The sequence below is a fragment of the Dromaius novaehollandiae genome, chromosome W, assembly GCF_036370855.1.
Source record: "Dromaius novaehollandiae isolate bDroNov1 chromosome W, bDroNov1.hap1, whole genome shotgun sequence".
Lineage (NCBI taxonomy): Eukaryota > Metazoa > Chordata > Aves > Casuariiformes > Dromaiidae > Dromaius > Dromaius novaehollandiae.
In genome coordinates, this window is record NC_088130.1 from 34,006,604 (window position 1) to 34,027,586 (window position 20,983).

Here is a 20,983-nt window from a genome sequence, read left to right on the forward strand (position 1 = left end):
AAGATAAAATAAGTCATTTACTTAAGTTTGTACATTTGAAATTACCTAGAAGTTAAAAGAAAAGGTTAAAATTCATAATACAAATCTTCCTTAACCACTCCAACTTCTAAGTCTGCACAGCTTCCTAACTGGCCTCTACAGCTTACACCTGGCATGAGTTCACAGAGCCATCTTTTCTGCTCCTGCTTTCACATATGGCTTGATATGATGTAAGTTCTCTCTTCGTATTTCCTTGCCTCTTTTGACCGGACCATGGGGCCTTAAATGGTATCTAGAGGGCTAAGTTACTTAACCAGAAAACCTACAGAAAGGGAAGATAACTCTCTGTCTCCTATCTAAATTCACACATTCCTAGCTACATATTCCAGGTGTTTCTTCCTGCTAAAGAGACAGTGGATTCATGATGAATCTGTTATGGAAAGGATTTAAGAAAATTGTTAGTGGTACATGCACATTTAAGCTTATGTTTATTTTGCTGTGAATTTTAAACTGATACTACATAACATACAAGCCTAACAGTGACTAAGCCAAGGGAAGTATTGCCAAGATTGAACAACTTTCTCCAGATCTTCACAAAGCATAGTGAATCTTATTACTGTTAGCCTGGGAGTCAAATTTGTGTGCACCATAATAAATGCTTCAGGTTCCCTACTCCACCTACCTATTTCAAAAGGGGTCTAAGGGAAAATACTCCTCACCTATCTTTGGCTCTCCAATTGTTATCATCAGAATCATACCACCCACTCAGCTGTTTCCCCATGTACCATCCAAGTGAAAAGTCTCGCTCTCCCTGCAGTCATAACTCCCATTATCTTTTTTTTTCGTGTGCAAGAAGAAAATCCTGATATCAATAGGTTCAGAAAGAATTTTAATCCTATCTTACAGGTAAGAGCCCAAGACTGAGACCTACACTTCACTGTATTATTGAACTGTCTAGCACAAGGCCTCAAAACCTTCAGGAAGTCCCACTGACCCTTTTAGAGTTACATTAGTAGTAGATCAACAATGTAGCTAGTATCTTGAGAAAACAGATGCAGTCAGAGGGAGGTATTGTTATGTCTTTACTGTCTTGCTGTGAAGTCCCTGCAGATTAAGTTTAAGTTTCTATAGACTTTTCTTCTTTCTTCTATTGTATCACTCTGTGAACTCACATTTACTGTACAACTAAGTTGTGTCTTCATTTCCTTACTGTAACCTGTGGATAATACTGCCTCCCAGGAATATTTTAAGGATTAAATTTTTTACAGTCTGTACAAATACTTTGAAGGAATGAATATAAATAAGCAGGACTTCTCATCTGTTGTGACTCTTCAGATTCAAAAGTCATTGCTTTTCACCACTGTCTAGGTCAAAGAGTAAGTTACAGGTCAAACTCTAATTGTTACTGTCACATACACCAATATACTGTAGATCTTTTCAATAGACCTCCATACATTTCGCATGTTAAATGGTTAAGTTCAGATGGAGATCCTGTTTACTGTCCTTTTAGTAACTGGAAGAAATAGCTCAGATACTCAATTCTTTCAAGTCTTTTGTTCTATTTTTCCCTCAGCACTAGGATCAGTAACAATCCTTCGCTTTGAGCTGGATTTCTACATACTCAGATTATGGTGCTTTATAGCTAGTTTGGCAGTCTAGTCTTCTCAAAGCTAGTCTTCTCTGAAGATTCAAATACTGAAAACACTCACAGTTATTTACTCTGATCTCATTTACACCTAAAAGGTTTTGACTACTCTTTAGTATAACCAGTAGTACGGTCTACCAATTATACTGGTAGAACTGGGTGGAAGAACACCAGAACAAAGGCTTAGAGCTATTCCAGTCCTTCAGTGTTATAGGTTAAGGCTAAACAAAAGTAAGCTACCCTAGCCAAAGGTAGGTTTTGGAAGGTTTTTTGGAATTGCAATCTGCAATAGCAATAGGGCTTGGGGAGTTTTTTTTTTTTTTTTTTTTTTTTTAATAGTATAGCTATAGCAATTAGAATACATTTCCTCCTTTCTAGCCCACATTTACAAACATTCTTGCACCAACAATTGTTAGAGCTAACAGGAAAGCTTCACCAACTGGTATACTCCATTTGCAGAAAAACATTTCTAGTCCAAGAAGGCAATCTAAATGAGGAAAATCACATTTTTTTCAAAAGAGCTTCTTGTACCTACCTCCTTCCTAAGGAAATAATCTACACTAACAATAGTGTAATATTGTCAGTATCTATATTTATACATGGAGCTTTTGTTTGCACAAACAGATAACCATTATAATCAATCAAGAACTCATATTACAGTTTTCCTCAGAGGTGTAACGATATTATTCCAGTATGCAGTAGAGCAACTGGAATCATGTATTGTCTTAGACTTGTTACAAGGTGTATAAGACAGCACATGTTACACCATTTTATACTTCTTAACTTTAAATGAATTACAAGACCTGGGACTCTAGTGACAGGTCATAAATAGGTACGTTCTGCGTTAGGTCACATAATGCTTATCAGATGAGCAGTGTGCGCCCAGAAACACGGAGTTACAATAGAGAAGGGTGCAGAACTCAGAAAATGCCTTCTGGTGGGGATTCATCAAGCAAAGGTGCATGTTCCCTGACAGCTGCCCAGTTCTGGGCCTTTTGCTGTGGAGCTCTACTTGCCAGATGCATCTGGCCAACACTTCACCAAGCAGGTCAGCCAGCTGAATTTGGGAAGGGTGATCAGGAAAGAAACCACTACAAGTTCATAAAACACCAGCACACAAACACAAAAAGTGAGAAAGTGGCCAGATGAACAAGACCGGTCTTATATTAGCATTAGATCTTCTTCTTCAGGGTATGTATCCCAGAAATCCTCTAATAACTCTCTGAAACACATACATGATGACTTAAGTCTATATTTAGTCTATATTTAGGTGTTGACAATTTAGATTTGGATTGTTCAATAGATGTTTTAAGTAATTTTAAACCTAAATTTTTTGAGGCTTGTTTTGCAATCAGACAGAAGACAGTCTTTGAAAGAGTTTTTCCTGTCTGTTACTGGTATTGTTCTTCTGCTGGAGCTTGCTAAGGAAAAAGGTGTAACTGCACTGCCTGTATTTACTTTTTTCACTCCCCATCTTCTTCCATAATAACTTTTGAAACTGGCTCACAAGTTCAACCAAATCTACCAAAAGGGAAAGCACTCTGAAAATATGAAGCCTGTGGTTGCAAAAAGAGGCCTAAATGAATGTTCTTTTAGGAAAAGGGTTGTAGTTTTTGCTCAGCTGATATCTGGCAAAGCCAAATCAGCCTCCTTCCCCCACCCATGACACAGCACCTGATGCTTTTTGTACAGCCAGCACTTAATGGATATGAAAAAGAACTTGAGGCATTGAGGAGTGGGGAAAGTCATAGGGAGTATTAACAGCAATTGAGATGGTGATATATAGAAATTTGCAATACAAGTTTGCAGGAAGAAAGGTCTTCTTAGTTAGAAATAGTCATTCTGGAAATGGCTTTTTTTCTAAGTATTACAGCCTGAACCTGCTACAGAGCTAACTAATCTCACCCTGTAAACAAAAGAAAGATATCTATATAGCTGGTGTCGTTATGGCTGTGCCTGTTCCCTCTCCCTGCCACACACACTTTTTTTAATAGACAGTTCTGCTTTTACAACATTCAAAGATAGCATGACTTTAAAGCCAAATAGCTGTTCTGAAATAAGATATTGATTTGCAAATGCAGTTGAAAATCAAGATAAACTGTATCCTCTCTTGGATACTGTTACTGACTGAACCCACTGGATAACTCTCCAGATAACTTAAGCACTCACTAAACATTTCAAGAAGGGACTACCTGTCCTAGAAGAGGAAGGATGACAAGTAGAGACACATCAGCTGAAGCTGCTGCTGTTGCTCAGCAATGGTTTACCACCCACATTGGGCCTGCTCTGTGTACAGCATCAAGAAACACAGTTACACTGTTAACTGTTCATACAGCTGCAAATGAGATATTTTTATGCAGCTTACCATTATTGTTACCACATGCAAATAGAGTAGCCTCAGTAAAGCTTAGAATGTACAATATTAAGAAGTCAGTTTTATTTGTCTGACTGTTGCTCCCCACCCCTCTCCAGCTTCTCTAGATTCCTTCAATCTAGGCTAAAGCTTAGATATGCCAACAACTTATTTGTTGATTTTTAGTTTATAAGCTAATTTTCAATGAAACTTAGGACTGGAAAGCAAATTTAGAAGACTTACCAAAATCAGTTCATTGTGAATATATTCCCTTCAAAACAGTTAGGCCATTAGAAAATGAATAATATCAGAGCCTCCAAGTGACAGTTAATATAATAAGGATATGTTGGTCTACTTATAAAAGCTTCAGTGATGATATCTACCCATCTAGTATCAGGAACTACTGTATTTAGCTTCAACATTAGAGTTCATCAAAACACATACTAGCTTAAGTACAGGCTAGTTCTTCAAACATACATCTTTACAAAGACTTGTCCATTTCAGCTAGGCATTTACAGCGTCTATTTTGGCCTTTTAAAGTTTTCTTTCACTTATCTTGTTGACTAATACACACATGTATTTTACATAATCATAAACCAGAACCTAGTAGAAGTTACTGTTAGAACAGTTACCATTTTCTAGCACCAGAAATATTGAGAAACAAGGTTTTACTGTATTCAAAATTAAAATGGCAAAAAATTTTCTTCTGGTATGTCTAGCCTCTTAACTTTTATACATATAAAAATCACAAACATTAAGTTAGCAGGTTCCTAGTAGAAACATGGACCAAGGCCACAACTTCTACTAGTTACAATAATAGCTGTAATTACTGCTTCACGAGCAGAATAATCCATGATTCTAGAAAACAAAGTGGGAAAAGGACAAAAATAAATAGATTCAAAATAGAACAGAGGCCTTCCACATTCTATTCATATCAGAAAGTACCTTTGTTTTTCCAGACACTCTAAATCTATAAGAAAATAGAAATTAGCAATATCATCATAGAATGGAGACATCAAAGGCAAGTAAAGCAAAACAACCTACTTCTTTCATTATCATATCTCAAAACAGAACCAAATGAACAAAAATTCTAAAATGGGTGCATAGTAATCTTACCTTCTCCCAAATAGAAGAGTTCTTTAATTTACTTTAAATATCCTATGAAAGAATTACTACCTATAGGATCAGTCTGACTTGAAAGAAAAAGAGGGCAATAGAAGTGATAAGATTTAATTAAATCAGAAAAAAATCTTAAGGAAAAAGTAATAATGTTTAAAACTACTATTTTTTACATACAAAGGCTATTTATTGCTTGTAAGATCATTACCATAAGCTTCTTCTTTAACTCTAGTTGCTGAACTTATTATTTTTATCCTCAGCCACATAAGTTCTTACTGTGATCAAGCAAGTCTTGAGGAATTAGTTTTTTCCCCCTAACTACCCTGGAACACAGCCTGAAATAGTCTACTGTAGTCTCTGTAGGCAATAGTTGCATATTTTTATCTTCAAAACACCAAGGGTTATCACTTAAGAGAGAAATAAAAGGCTTACTTCAATCTCAGTTTATACTTTCCCTAGCTAAACACTGAGAAGGTTAAACTAACAGGGATGCCATGCTCATAAAGCAGGCAAGATCTACACCCTACAGCTGCTTTTAGAGAGAATTAATGCTTCCAATAAGCCAAGAGTAATTGCAAGGCAGACCAAAAACAGTAGGAGAAAGAGAAGCATGAGATTCTCTCAGCTGTCCTGATGGATGTTAACTTTGAAGCCTCATTATAACCATTTAAATACCAATGTTTTAATTGCTGCTTTGATCTGTTCTTCAGCAAAACATTCAGCCAATGTACTGATCCAGTGTGCCCGTTTAGATGTTCCAATCATGCACAGATACTCTGTCCGGACAAGGCAATAATTTGTAAAAGGGTTTAGTTTATTATACTCTATATCAGGTTTCTGGACAGCCTTGAATCATAATTGCCCAGTTCTCAGTTTTAGTGTTCAATTTAATTAAACCCCTGCAGTTAATTAAAGTAAATTTATGTACACACTTGTACCAGCTGAAGCTGCTTTATTTCATTTTAGCTTGCAAATAATCACTTACATTAAACCAAGGTATGTATGCACTTTGTAAGAAGTTGCATAAGTAATTTAACAGATTTATAAATAAATAATTGAAAAAAACAGTGCTTAGTTGGCCAAATTAAACCAATTTATTTAATTAGCCACTATCTCCCTTGCATGGGTGGTTTCTTCCTTTTTGCCTGTTTCCATGCTCATGTTTAACAGATCTGCCTGTGTTTAAAATATTTCCAGGAAAAGGACATTTAAACTCAACAAAAACTTGTATTTTACTGTGATATAATTATCTACACTTGAAACTATTTAGAAATAACTACTTCTGATCAGTTCTATGTGAAGACAAGACCTAAGCAAGTAGCACGTTTAAACTGATTTATAACAAAAGGGTACTATAAAAGAAGTCCACAAGCTAAACAGATAAGAAGCTTACCACTAATTTGTTCTTCCTATAAACATGAACTGAACCTTCCTTACTTTTTGAAACAGAAATGACACAATTCTAGTTTATTCATTGCCTCCTTGCTCCTACTGTCTATGCTTTAACAGATCCCATAGCAATTTCTAGAAAATCAAAGATTTTTGTCACCTTTGTTTTCTGCCAAATCTTAATCTCCCTAATCCTCAGCATTGTGCAGCTGGCTGGTTGATGGGGCCCAAGTGGGGAGGGGAGGTAAGTGAGAAGGGGTTTGGGGTGTGGTAAATAAAAGACCTCGGAGGAGGGAAAGAGAAAGCAAGAAAGATGTAGTATTTAAGTGACAGAATAATAATTGCTTTACCTATGTAAGTTGCTATTGTTTTCTCAGTAAACATTTTAAATGCAGGAGAGAGAAGGCAAAATGAAATGGAACAACAGTAGGGACACAATGTGAGTGAAAAAGAGGCAAGCTAGGCTATGCATGCTACATGTTAGCTCCACTCGGGAGGAAAAAAAATCTTTGTTGCTGTATTATACCTAGTATGGTGGTCTTTCAGCTTTTCAGGAAATGTTGTGAAATTAATTGAAGGGTGAAAGGAGAGAAGTAGAAGTACTAGGTGGGGTGAGTGGGTCCTTTAGAAAGGAGGATAAGAGGGGAGAAATTAATACATGGTTTAGTGCCTGGTTAAATGGTAAGGATATTTGATGTGTATTTCTTGCTTCAGAAAAGGCTCCTTGATTCAGTATTTAAGGTTTCACTTCTTTAAAAAGAAAAACCTTCTTTGCCCAGAAGAGCTTCTAAATGTTAAAAATGGAGTAAGGGAAAAATGTTTTCCTTAATCTAAATATACTGTGACAAATGTGAATCACCAGTAGTCAAAATGAGATGTTAAGATAAACAACCTGAAGATCTAGACTTTACAATGGACTGTGTTAAATGCATAACTGCGCACCTAACTTGGGCACTAGACTACATCTGGTGGAATGTGTATTTTGTTTACAAGCACAAATCTGAATCAATAACAGCTGGAGGGGTGGGAGTAGGGGGCTGGTTTTGGACGGTCTTTTGTTTGTTTGTTTTAAATCAGTAGCACCTCAGGCACAAGGGATATTCTCATCCAGCTCCTGGAACCACACTTAGATAGCAGAAACCTGCAATAGAAGCACCAGTTTCGGAAGGCAGAGAAAAAAGAAAGCTTATTCCCAAAGGTGATAGCCTTTCTGTGGTAATAGGTGGACAAATAGCTGTGTCTAACTTCCTTTACAATGTTGTGTATTTCATGTATTTGTCTCTTGATAGAGACTAAAAGCTATGTGTAACAGAAATGAATATTACTTATGGTGTAAAACACTGGTAAGGTAGGAATGTCATGCATACTTTACTATGCCACCTGGGCAAGAAGCAATTGGCTAAAGATGAAACATGAACACATTGTGAGGAGAAAGAGAGCTCCGTCTCTTTCAGGAATGCAGAGAGAGACTGCCAGGTATGGTTCTGCGGCAATCTCAGATCAGTCTAAATCAAGATTACTGCTACCATCTTACTGCACAAGGATCATTGTGTGTACAAGCATTTGGTGATCTAATTCAGAAAGTTAAAGTGGCCAGAACATGACCACTTCTGGACAGGGCTAGTTCTTGGCTGGTAGGGCAAAAGAGAGGATGGGATCACAGCAGCTCTGACTCCAATTACTTTAAGCCATTGTGGAACCACACCATCAGTATGGGTTTCCAAGGCAGCTTGACCTCGAGGATGGTCAGGTTGGCAAGTTTTCAAATACCCTTAAAAAAAAAAAAATCCTTAAATTGAAAGGGTCACTTGAGCAAGAGATTGTTGATTGTTGAGGAGGGGAGCAGGTATGTGGTATTGTGAACTCTATGGCAACCTACAGTAAGCTGAGAAACTTTACCAGAAGTATCTAGGTGAGGGAAAATGAAGATGCAAAGATTATTAAGTAAAATAGAACAAAAAATGTAAAATTCTTCCCAATTTGGAATAAGGAGTTTAACCTCAAGTCCCACTGAAACAGAGCTTTGTTCTCCTTACATCTTAAGCTTGCCTAGTACTGGCAATGATTGCAGATGAGGTTAGCAAATGTGAAGCACCTTCATTTTTTTAACACAAATGAAAGGGTCCATGCACGTACTTCCTGGGAAAACTGCTCTTAGAGACACGTTTAGAAGAGTTAGGGCCTAGAGGGTATCTCCTGGTTTACAAAGTGTGGCTAGTACTTTTAAGTGCTGTGTTCAGGAAGTAATTTCTTTTAGTGAACACAGGTTAGCATCTTTGCTACGGATAGGAAGTAGAAAGACATCTCACAGCTCTAAGTCAATCATGAAACTTTACAAACAAGCTAAGGATTTATCCTCTTGATCCTCATTGGAAAGAAGGTAGGTTAACCATATTAATTTGGATGTGGAAAAAAACAGTGTTGAAAGTCTTGGCAGAAAAGACCATTCATAGCAGGCCATAGCAGCAGATTAGGGTAAAGATTACATGTAAATACCTTCCTGGCAAAAGGGTATTTGCAGCAGGTGCAAGTATGTGTGTTAACACTTAATTAATCTAAACGGCATCATGAGTTCCTGAGCATGCTGGCAACCACGGAGCAGCTCTCCAAGGACCTTTGATATACTGGGTTGGACGTAGCAGTAAAGAGGATGGATGTGCATCTGCAAAAAGAAGCATATGCCACAACAGGTGATCTTATAACCTTGACAGGACTGCTGGTGAAGTTCCCTAGCACGCACTCCGGTTATTGATTTATGCCAGTGCTCATGCTGTCACATTTTCACAGCTATTGTTACTTTTGATAGCTAAAATAAGCTATTACAAATATATTCAATACACACAGTGTGTGTACAGTCACACCTTCTTACTGTATAGACAATCTTGCAGAATATATCCTTCTTAATGAAGCAAAGGACCTAAGCATTCAGAGGATGTCAGGAAATTGTGCACATATTTAAAACATTTGCAGATTTGCAGCCTTAACCTGAAAAGGAAACTGCAGTTGCAGCATGATCAATGATATTTAAATATAGGAATTGAGCCACAGTAACTTTAACCATAGAAAAGACAAAGTAGTAGGGGTCACAGAGGATGGAAAATTGTACTTCTCCCCTGGATTCTTTGTCTGAAGGAGTAAATATTTTTGTTAAATCCTGTATGTTTAAACCAACTTACTGGCCTCATGACAATAGTACTTGACTTTCACTCATCAACAGGATTTTATTACTGCTGCTGATGTTACCACAGATTCAAATTCAATGTGTATCAGAATGAACTAACGCACATGACTAAGCAGCAGCCTGGAAAGATCTCTGCTAGCAGGGCAAGACTATTTTCTGTATAGTACATGAATTCTTACAAAGCAGGAGGAAGGAGGGGAAATGAAGAAAAGGGAAGGATGAAAAAGACACTATATCTCTGTGAATAATTAGGAACTTAAAGAGTGGAAGTTGGATAGCAAAAATAGAGGAATTTGACTAACATCTGGCTGCTTTGTTGATGTTTAGCTTTTAGGATCGTTAATAGGGATTGAGTGCCTTCTATGGCTACACAACTGGAATTGCTGGAATTTATTTAGTTTTCTCTTTGTTTAGTTCTCCTTCCTCCTTTCTTCCCTCAACATTTCTGATATATCTCTGAACTAGACAAAGTGAAACAGTCTGTTTTGTAAGAGAGATTCTGTAAATAGAAAGGGAGGATAAATTATTGTATTTTATTTGTATGTGGGTGTGGTTGCATTTTTGAAGGCTTTACTAATTCTGTGGATGGCATTGATATCGAAAGGGTGAATTATGTAATTGGTATTAATTACATAACATATCTATTGACCTATAGGAGTTTTGTAACCAACCTTAAGGAAAACTCTGTTGTTGTCCAAGTATTCATCAACGTAATTCAAGCTACTCAGCTATAAGCCTCACCAGCCATATACCTAATACCTGACATGTTTTAGCATCCTTTTCAGCTTGGTCTCACCTCCTGCTTGATGCAGGTGATAGTTTTATTCCATAAATTCTGTGTCAGGCCTATAACTTTGAGGGGAAGAAGGCAACGGCTTTCTACTGCCTTAAAATTGGCAAATACAGTAATAAAAAGCCTTCTATCAGGGTGTGAATGACTGTATAGTAAATTTAAGTGAGGATCTGAAAACCATCAGTTAGAGCATTAATTTTTGAATGACAGCAACCTAAGGAAAACTTACTGCATCCTTGGCAAAGTATTTCAGTATTAATTACCTTAATTTAAAATGGTTATTGTCCTCCTGACATTCTTGAGTTTAAACTTGAGTCCGCTGATCTCGTGGCACCCTTGCCTATCACAATGAAGGATTCTCCCTTGAACTGACTTAGGCAAACCTAAGTGCTTCACTAGGGAACGTGGTCTAATACAGCCTTTTTGTGGACTTTGAAGCTGTTTTCTTGTCTGAACAGCTCCTGATGCTTGCTTTTTTTTTTTTTTTTTTTTTTTTTTTTTTTTTTTTTTTTTACTGTAGGAGGAAAGACGTTTTTCTCTCTCCCCCCTGAGATTTTGGGGTGTTCTGCTACAGCGCTGGAGACGGGCACCAGCCCATACGCCTTGTCCAGCTGTCGCCGCTTCAGTCACGCTCCAGAGGGGAGCCGGAGCCCCCGCGCGCAGCAGCCGCTCCGCGCACCCCTTGGGGCAGCCCCGGGGGTCCCCCGCGGGGCCCCTCGGCGCAGCCATGCTCCAGCAGGCGCTCGCCCCAGGAGGGCGGCCACGGCATCGGCCATCGGCGGAGAGGCCTCCACCCAACCCACTGCGGCCCAGGTGGCGGCCCCGGCTCGCGGGGCTCTCGAAGCGTGACCCGCCTTGAGTTTCTGGCGGTCTCTGTAGCACCTCGCTGGCGCACCCGCAGCAGGACTCCCCTCCGCGGGGCTCTCCCTCCCCCGCCGGCCCGCCGCGTCCCCACGCCAGCCTCCAACGCCTCCTCTCCTGCGGAGCCGAAGAAGCCCGGGGCCAGGGCCGCGCCGGGGAAGCACGTGCCCCGCACGCCTCCCTAGCGTGATGGGGCGCCACAAGCAGGTGAGTCGCCTCCTCCTCGCAGCCCGCAGGGCCGCGCTGCGCAGCGCCGCCGTCCTTGGCTGCTCCGGGAACAGGTAGGCTCCACCGGCAGCGTGATTTGCGTAGTGTGTTTTTTTTCCCTCCCCTTTCTAATGAACTTGAGCCACCTTGCACAAACGCCTCGCTCGCTAATCACCCTGCAGCTACTACACTGAGATGCGAGGAGGAAGAGAGGCGGGAGGAAGAACCGCCTCCAGCCGGGGATGCCTCCCCCATGGAGGCCGCCGTCCTTCCCGCAGCGCCCCGGCCGTGCCCCGGCGCCGCTTTTAACCGCCCGGGAAGGCCGAGGAGCGCTCGCGCTCGTGACCGGTCTCGGATTTTACACAGAAAATCCCCAAACAAGTGGAAAAAGAAAAAAAAAAAAAAAAAGCAGTGGCAGAGCGGGAACGCGGCGCCGGAGCTTGGTGGCGGCGGTGCCGCTCGGGGTCATGGCGCCCGCCCGTCCGGCCTCGCGCGGGAGCCGCGGGAGCCGCAGCCGGCGCGACGCCGGCCCCCTCCCCCGCTGGGCACCCGCTGCCCCCAGCCCCGCTGCGCGCCCCCCGCCCCCGCGCGGCCCTTCCCGCCGCCGCCCCCCGGCGCGGCCCCGCCCCGCTCCGCGCTCCGTCCCCGGGCGCAGCGCTGACATCACGCCCGGGGTTTCCATCCGACCGCGGAGGGGGAGGGGCGCGGAGGGGAGGGGGCTGGGCTGAGCTGAGCGGCAGCGGCGGCGGCAGCGTGATGGCGGCGGTCGGCAGGACTTGAGAAGCGGCGGCGGCGGCGGCGGCGGCGGAGCGGCGCGGCGGCCACCCGGGTGCCCGCGCGCCCCCTGCCCGGTGCGGGGCCATTGTTCGAGCGGGCGCGGGCCGCGGGCGCGCGGGGCCGCCGGGAGCCGGCGGGCGGAGCGGCGCGGCGCGGCCCAGGCCCCGCGGCGGCCGCGGGAGCAGCGCCCGAGCCCGGGCTGCGGCACGGACCTGCCCGCGGGGCGTAGCGCCGTCTGGGGCCCCGAGGAGGCCGGGCCGGGCCGGCGCACGCAGGTAGGCAGAGGCCGCCATGGCTCCGCTCCCGCTCGCCGGTCCGGAGCTGCGCGGCGGCCGCCGCTCTCGAGGGCGGGTGGGGGCGGGGGCGGCCGGCGCCGCGGAGCGGGCCGGGGGGGCGGATGCGCGGGGCGGCCCCGCGCCCGCTCCCTGTTTTCCGCGGAGGGAGGGAGGACAGGGAGGGAGGGAGCCGCGGGGCGGGCGGGCAGCCGGGGTCGAGCCGCGCTCGCTGGCTCCTGCGGGGGGAGCCCGTGACGAGCCGGCTGGGAGCGGGAGCGCGGCCCTCGCTCTCCTCCGGCCATGGGGGGCGCCGGGGGAGCCAGCGCTGAGGGCAGCGGCGGCGCCGCCGCCAGGCAGCCTCGGCCGGCAGCGGCGCCCGCGCAGGCCGCGCCGCGCCGGCTCCGGGGGCGGGCGGGAGGGAGGGGGGCAGCCGGCCCCAGCCCGGCCGCCGCGGCGGGGGGCGCAGGGGGGCGGCGGGGCGCGCGGGCCCGGCGGGAGCCCGGGCGCGGCCTCGGCGGCGGCTGGGGTGCGGGGAGCGCCGCCGCGCCGCCCCGCGGCCTGGCCGCGCCGCCCGCCCGCCCGGGCCGCGGGCCCCTTCCTGCCGCTGGCTCCGTCATCGCCTTTGTTCGCTGGCCGGAGCGGCCGGAGCCCGCGGCGGGGCCGGGCCCGCGCCAGGCCCGCGGCAGCTGCGGCCGGGCGCCGCCGGCTCTGGCGGCGCCGGGCGCGGAGCGGCGCTGCGCGGCGGCCGGTCGGCGGCGCGTTCACGCTCTCGCGGCTCCGACGCGGAGCGCGGACTTTCTGCCGGCGCGGCCGGCGCTGCGGTGGCCCGGTGTGAGGTGTCCGTGTAGCGGGTAACGAGCCTCCCGTCCGCGGGAGCTTGGCGGCTTGGTTTAGGTGAACCACGCGAATTTCTCTGAATTTCGTAGAAAGGGGACAGCCCTCCTCGCGCTCAACCCCGCTGCGTGAAGACATTACGTCCGAATCTGGAAATGCCTCTGATACACATTTTTTGTGCATGAAATACTTTCTGTTGATCAAATATTAGCAGAGCATTAACATTATTAGTTTATACCTGCGTGTCTGGAGAGGCCGTTTCTTTTTAAAACTTGGATCTGGTTGTCCTTAAGACATACCTGGTGGCATGACTTTTGCCATAGTACTAGCACAGACATACCATAAATCGTTCTTCTAACCTCAAATGCTAAAGACAGTAGCGTTTCTGAAGCTGGTCTGTGGCCTACCAAGTAGTCTGCAGCTAGTGGTTCTGCACCAATTGTCACCTGTATAGCCCCTTCAATGCAAAGTTGAAGAAAGGAGCATAAGGGGCTGTATTTTGCAACCTGACAGCAGCTGGGCAAAAAAAGCTAGACAGGTCTTTCCTTTTGTGCATTTTATATATTTTATTACATTTATTTAGTTCTCTAAGTTTTCAAAGTAGCTAATAAAAAGATCTCTTCTTTTGAGAAGAATTTGTGGGTTTTTTTAATAGATAACAGAAAAGGCTGTTTTTTTTGGACAAGAAAATGATGATAAAACAATAAAGCATGGGAAGATAGCACCAGAAGCTATTCTTCAGTAAAAAGAAAATGTCAAATGGGATAGATACCCTCTTTTAGTGTCAGTGTGACAAGCCAGCTTGTTTTCAGTGTCTTTTGGCTGCAACCATCAAATATTTCAAATTGTGTCAATGTTTTCCTTTACTGCTTTAGGTAATTTGAGAGAAATCTTGAATACCTGCAGAGAACAATTGAGCAAACACACCACCTGGAAGACGCACAGAGTACCAGGAAGTGAATTCTTGACATCCACATTGTAACCTGAGTGGACTTTTATTTATCTTTTAAACTTCTAAATATTTACAATGAATGGGCACAGTGATGAAGAAAGTGTAAGAAACAGTAGTGGAGAGTCAAGGTAAGCGCTCTGTCATTTCAGTCCTTCTCGGCTTTATATTCTCCTATGTTGTGTTTATTAGAACATTTTACACATAGAACATTTACATTTTAACTTTGTACCAAAACTTCCTGGTTAGCAAGCAGACCATAGTTAGGAGGATGAGCCATGCTTTATTACAGATGCTCAGTCTGCTTGTTACATTCAGATTGCTTTGCTTAGTAACCATAATCATGTATACACCTTAATAAAGTTTAACTAGGATTAAAACTGCATCAACATCTAACAGAATAGTAATACTATTTGAGGAAAAAATTGAAATATCAAAACCTGAAACAGATTGCATTGGAATGTTAAAATAAAACTTGTGTCCACAAAGTGCAAGGCACACCAGTCATCATATAATATGTGCTGTATAAGCCCCTAACTAGACTATCCCTAAAAAGCAGGAACAGTGGGCTGCTAATTCTAGTTTCCGATATGTAATACTTCATGAGGCTTCCTTCTTTTTTGAGCTGTTAAAGCAGTATGACTGCAAAAGTATTGACTTTGTATTTGTTTTCCAAAATGAAGTACAGTTTTCCAGCTGTTTTTTTCTAATTAAAAAAAAAATTCCAGCACTGTAATGTAATATAAAAATGAGCAGATCTTTAGATGCTGGTGTTCTGGAGTATCTCCTTGGTTGGAAGAGCCTCATTAAAACTTTTCTGCCGCAAGATGAGGGTAATGAAATTACAGGGAAATTATAGCAAAATTGTAAAATTGGAATTGTAGTGAAATTGTGAAAATTCTTATTCTAGAAGATTGTTAAGTTCAACAAGTCTTTACTACACTAGGAAGTTCATATTTTTAAAACTAGGAATATGATGAATGCTTCAGATTTAAGAAGTCAAGGCAGTCTTGCAAACGAAAGAAGCACTTTTAGACAAAATTCTAAGAGGTGGTTGTGATCGTGCTGTCAGTCTGCCCATCTTTCACTCTTCCCCGTTTTTGATCACAGCCTGTTGAACCTGTTAGTTGATTCCAGTCAGAGGTCATAAAGAAAACTGAGTTCTGAGACTCTATGAAAACAGCAGGTTGGGTAGAGGAGAGAATCTAAATTATTGCCCCAAGTGAGGAGATGCAATAAAAACATATTGGCCAGCTGATCATGTAGCATAGTGAATGACAGGGTGGGAAGAAGGGGAAGAGAGAAGTGTTTAGGTGTCGTTAGGTGCAAATCACTAGGAAATCTGTGAGCAGTAAGACCAAAGAAACTTTAACAACCTTTGTGTATTTTTATGTCAAGCTTCCTGTTATAACTAGAAATATCCTAGAAAGTCAGTAAACTTTGAATCTTGTGAATAATTTGGAAGTTCTAGTACATAATAATTTTTGAAGACTTCTGCTTCCAGTAAAGATGGTAGTTGTCTAGTTAGCAGATCTGGGATTTCTTCCAGTAAGTGGCAAATATTCCTGGCTACTCATAAAAACCAAACAAAACAAGCCTTGTCAGTTGGGCAGAGGAGCATGAACGAAATAAAATAATATAAACAAGGCTAGTTTTCTGAACTTTTTGAGAGTTATAAATCAGACCTTCTACTAGCGTTAACTTGTCAGGGACAACTCTGATGACTTTGCATTTAGGATTTTTTTTTTTTTTAACTGCTAGAATAAAGTCACCTAGTTGAAGATAAGGTAGGAAAAATACTTTGTATTGCCCTATGACTGCTCCTAGATGCTGGTATATCAAAGTTATTTAAACGTTAAAGACTAAAAGACTGTAAGACTAGAACAGCTAAACATCAAAAGTTTCCCAGGGGCTTCATTAAAAGTAAGTATCAGGAAGATGCTAAGTACTTAAAGCTTGATAGTTGACGGTGAAGTGTGACTTTGTTCTGCATCTTCAATGTGCTGCTGAGCACATCTTAAACTTTTTAAAAAGTTTCAAAAAGTTTAGAACTGTTTTCCCTGAACTTGTATCAACCATCAGCCTCGCAATCAGATTAACAGACAGGTCTTGGAAAGTCTATTTGCATGTTTGCCATTTGCTATCAGGAAGCTCTACTTTGTAAAGGAAAGAGGAAAGCTTTCATTTTAAAGAATTGAGCCCTTTCTGTTTAGCCAGTCCCATTATTAAAATAACTGAGGAGTTTGCTTAAGGTGTACCTGAGTATGACTTGCCTGTTTAGGCTTTGGGGGGGAGTGTTTGGGGTTGGTTTGTTTTTTGTTGTTGTTTTGGGGGTTTTTTGCCTCAAGTTCTCTAGGAGTCAAAATTATTTTCACTAGGACAGGAATTCACTAATCCAGCTGTGACTGCAGGCAGATACTTAACCGTAACTGGGGAAGTGAAACTGCATTTAGCCTTCAAATGGTCTGGAAATGTGAACTCTATAGAATGGAAATAGAAATCAGTAACAAAATAGTTACTATTGATAGCTAAGTATCATTACAAGGCTTTAGTGATCCTGTTCCATTCAGAATGGGGGAAGCAAAACAAGTTGAGAAAGCAATTGAGAGTTGCTGCTGGGAAGAAAGTGTAGAGATTAGACTTTTCAAAAATAGAGAGGAAAGGCCCAGAGATGAAGGTGGATACAGCAACAAATCGAAGTAGCAGCCTTGCTGATTCGGTTGGTGATAACTGCAACAAATCTTTGAAAAGCATGTCACGTTACAAATGCGAGACTTTACAAATATAGTAAGGCCATTTTTCCCACTTTGATGTCTGTGTAAACCTCCATGGCTGTCGCTGTGGGGTGATAGTCCTGATCACAATTAAATACAGCCTGATCTAGGGGAACCACCACCATTACTTTGGAAAGTTAAGAGCTGCTGCAGATCAGGGCAGGATTTACAAAAATACACAGCCTCATCAGTGCTTTATATTGTTGTGAAGAAACTCTTACTGTGGTTTGCAGAAGTTGTGGAAGGTCTGTAGGTTGGAAGTGAAAGGAATCATCCATCTCAGTAATAGGGGGGCTGGAGAAGGAACTGATTAGAAGCCTTAGATTTCATACACTGACCAGCACTGTAGTAAAGTGTTGTAGCTGGTCTTTACTCCCTGTGACTGTGAACAGGATGCCTATCTGAAGCATGTGGGAAAGAAATGTCATGCTCCTGTACTCCTTTCCACTGTTGAGTCTATTCACCTGGCTGATGGATGACTGGAAAAATTTCCCTTGATGCAGGTGTTATGCCTGAACTTCTATTTCGCCACAAGTGGAAAAATGCACCTCTTCTACTTTCACCATTGAATAACTTCTTGTCGCACAGTTTGGATTTTCCTTGGCTACGTTAGCAACCTCTGAAGCTATAAATCTGTGCTAATGCCAAACGTGATGAAGGTTGTAGACTGACATAAATGCTGTCATCTAATCTTGCTGCTTGATGTTCCAATTGCTGTGTAATAATCACAGTGGATTGTACTGTCCAGCCTTTTATTTACTTCTAATCACTGTCCTGGAATATTTTCAGTAGCTTTAGGTAAAATATCACAGGTACTGTTTATCTGGATAGCAAATAAGTGACAGCACATAAATGTTATAGCAAAGCTCTGAGAAGCTGACTCCTATTAATAGTTAGGCAAAGCATTTTTGTGTAGTGTTCTTGAATACCTTTTGTTCCAAACTTAAATAGGAGTAAAATACATAACAGTTAGCTAGTAATAAGAAAGCTTAATGAGCAAGGAAAGGCAGTTATACCTGAACTGCACGAGCTCCAGGTAGAACAGGGAATGCAGAAGCGAAACACTGGTGGAGCTGAATAGAAATCTGTTTTTCCACCTCTGTACTCTTTCTATGTTTCCTGTAGAACAAGACATGGAGCGCTTAAGCAGACCTCCCTTCTTTGTAGGTAGAAAGGGCTGTGCTCAGTATAGCTTGTCTGGAAAGGTGCATTGTGCTCCCCTTTTCCAGTAACCAGAAAGTGGTTTCTTGTACCAAAAACCCTGATTTTGTGTATTCTTCGTGTATTCTATTGTCTTGTGTATTCTTTACACACTTGGAAGCTGATGTTAATGAAAGAATGTAATTTCTGTGAATTTTAATTCACTTTTATTTAATAGTCTGTGGACCATAAAAGATGGTTAAATAAAGCCAGTTATTTGTCAGCAGGCTTGAATTTGCTGTATAAAGTCATACCTTCTATGGAAGATTAAAAAGAGATTTCTTGATAGTAATCTAGAGTAGTAGCTTTCAAATTGTAAGTGGGAGTTAAAACAAAGATTCCCCAACCATACTTGCAAAAGTGTTCCTATCTACTGGTTTCTTTTCGGTAGACAGTTCATAGGTAATATTCATGAAAGTGTGTTTGTAGAGAGAGGCACAGAGGCAAGGAGAGAGAGAGAGTGAAGAAGAAAATACAGAACTATACATATGTTAGCACAGAAGATTTCTGAAATCCATAAAAATGCTTGAATGGTAGAGGAAACTGTGGATAGAACTTCATGTGAACAGCCAGTGGATGAAGCAAGCTCTTTTGCTTCTGTCAGCAGTAATCTTTTCAGTGGTTAATAAGTTGCCAATTTTATGAAGGTTGAGGTGTTACAGAAATAAGCATACTAAAGTTTGATGCACTGTCTTGTTCTAAATTAAAAGTATCTTTTTGCTTTATCATAGAGAGTTTGGACAGAACATGCATCAAAAACAAAGTATTTTGGGCTAGTACGTTGGCCTTACCTATTTAAAAAAGAAGAAATTCTCAATTCACAATACAGCTTTCACTGCGCGTATGGCTTCTAGTTTGGTTATAGGAGGCCTGCTGAGTTTATCCAGATCCCAGTCTTTGTCTGGTCTAGCTGAGCTGGCAGATATTTGTTTCACAGGATTTGGACTCTATTCCACTCTTCTGAGAGTCTCAAATTTTTAGCTAATGCTGGCTTTTCACATTCCCTAAGACAGGGTAAAGTTTTAAGAGTTAAGATACTGCAATAGAACTAGCATATACACTAAATCTAGCCAGATACAGTCCCTCAATTGTGGTGTTTTTTGTTGTTTTGGGGGGCTTTTTTTTTTTTTTTTTGATTAAACTCTATCTAATACTTTTGTTTGCTGGTGATCTAGAAGGAAATTCTGATAAAGACGTAGTTGTGTTGCCGCTGGAACCAGCTGCGCACCTAACTGTGGTCACATTGCACAGCAGTAGTAGACCCCTCAGGAGCCACTGATACCTCCTGCCCTTGAGATATTCCCAAACCTCCTTTGCCCTCTAAAATATGTGACTTGTGGCTCTCAAAGTCTTTTACAATGTAGTTCATAGGGTTGTGAAAGTTAGATGATCAGTGCAATTTTGATATATTTGCTTTGGGGAAAGTTTATAGTACTCACAGCAGATAATAGTCTACAGTCCTGGAAATACAATGTATCCATTATTGTCCTTCTAGTTGCCAGCCTGTGTCAAGAAAATGGAATTGAGTTTATGCTTTGTAATAGCTGAGGACAGGAAATAACACTTCTTGATAGCCTGAACTTTATAGTCTTTGCCCCCTTTGCTTTATACCTGCGGTGACAAATAGAATAACTCCTTTTTACACATCTAATCAGATTAAGTAGTTCGGATTGCTTTAAAAACAAAGCGAAACCAAGAAACACTTCCATTTGCCTAAAGAAAGCTACCTGTGAACTTGCAGTTTTAAGAGCTTGGCATTTGTTGCTTCTATTTATTCTGAAAGGAGCTCTTCTTATTTAAATGCATCCCTTCCTTGGACATATGATTTATTAAAATAGCAGTTCACTGTCATGTCAGATGCTTTTCAAAGACCCTGCAGGCTCTTTTTGTGTGTGTGTGTGGGGGGGGGGAATTGAACTTTTGCTCAAATTGATACTTGTTTCCTGCCATTTTTAAAATGGAAGATTCTTAAGGCAGCTTAACATAATGCATGCACTCTAAATCAGCAAAGATAAATTGTCCACTCTGTCCTTTATCATCCTAGACCTTATACAGGAGTCTAAATGCTTTAGCAGTGCTCTTGCAGCATAGCTTGTGTAGCTTTCCATCTTGGAGTTTCTCTGCCCGATGCCTTCTGTAAATTAGGTGACTGTTCCTCATTGCGTTTTCCTATCAGGGAGACCTTGCTTTGAGAGGTAAGTTAGCAAAGCTAAACCAAAGACTGTTGAAAAGAACTAGCGACTCTGTGACAGAGTACTGGCTTTTAATCTGATTCACTATCAGTGATGTTTTTCTTTAAGTATATCTTCTGTCATCTCCCCAAAGCATACTCTGATTTTATTCTACAGGTATTTATTGGGGTTTGAAATATAAACATGTATAAACAAACTCAAAAATTACTTCTTTCAGTACTTTCATCAAACTATCTTGCTTTTCTTGAAAAAGAGTTTGAAAATACATACTGTATTCAGGGATCTCTCTTGAATTGCTCTTAAATACATTGAGAGTACCCAAAAGCGGTGTTTATAAAATGCGGTACAGACAAACTTCTTAGCTGTGTCATGCTTTCATACCAAATCAGATTTGACGTACGCCACTGTACAAATGCAGTTACTTGGTTCAAGGACAAGGAGTGAGAGAGGCTTCT

General features: G+C 42.2%; 1 protein-coding gene across 4 annotated transcripts in view; it reads left to right on the forward strand.

The window, feature by feature from the left end:
* The first annotated feature begins 12,214 nt into the window (after positions 1–12,214).
* Positions 12,215–20,983, forward strand: part of LOC112980263 (chromodomain-helicase-DNA-binding protein 1) — a 51,769-nt gene continuing 43,000 nt past the window's right edge. For 3 of the 4 annotated variants that reach the window (XM_064500580.1, XM_064500584.1, XM_064500583.1), the window contains exons 1-2: positions 12,427–12,579; positions 14,289–14,493. In XM_064500580.1, coding sequence (XP_064356650.1) covers positions 14,441–14,493 — 53 coding nt within the window. In that variant the 5' untranslated portion in view covers positions 12,427–12,579; positions 14,289–14,440. Of the gene's footprint in view, positions 12,379–12,426; positions 12,580–14,288; positions 14,494–20,983 lie in introns of those variants that run through there. The other variant, XM_064500581.1, reaches the window with a different exon arrangement.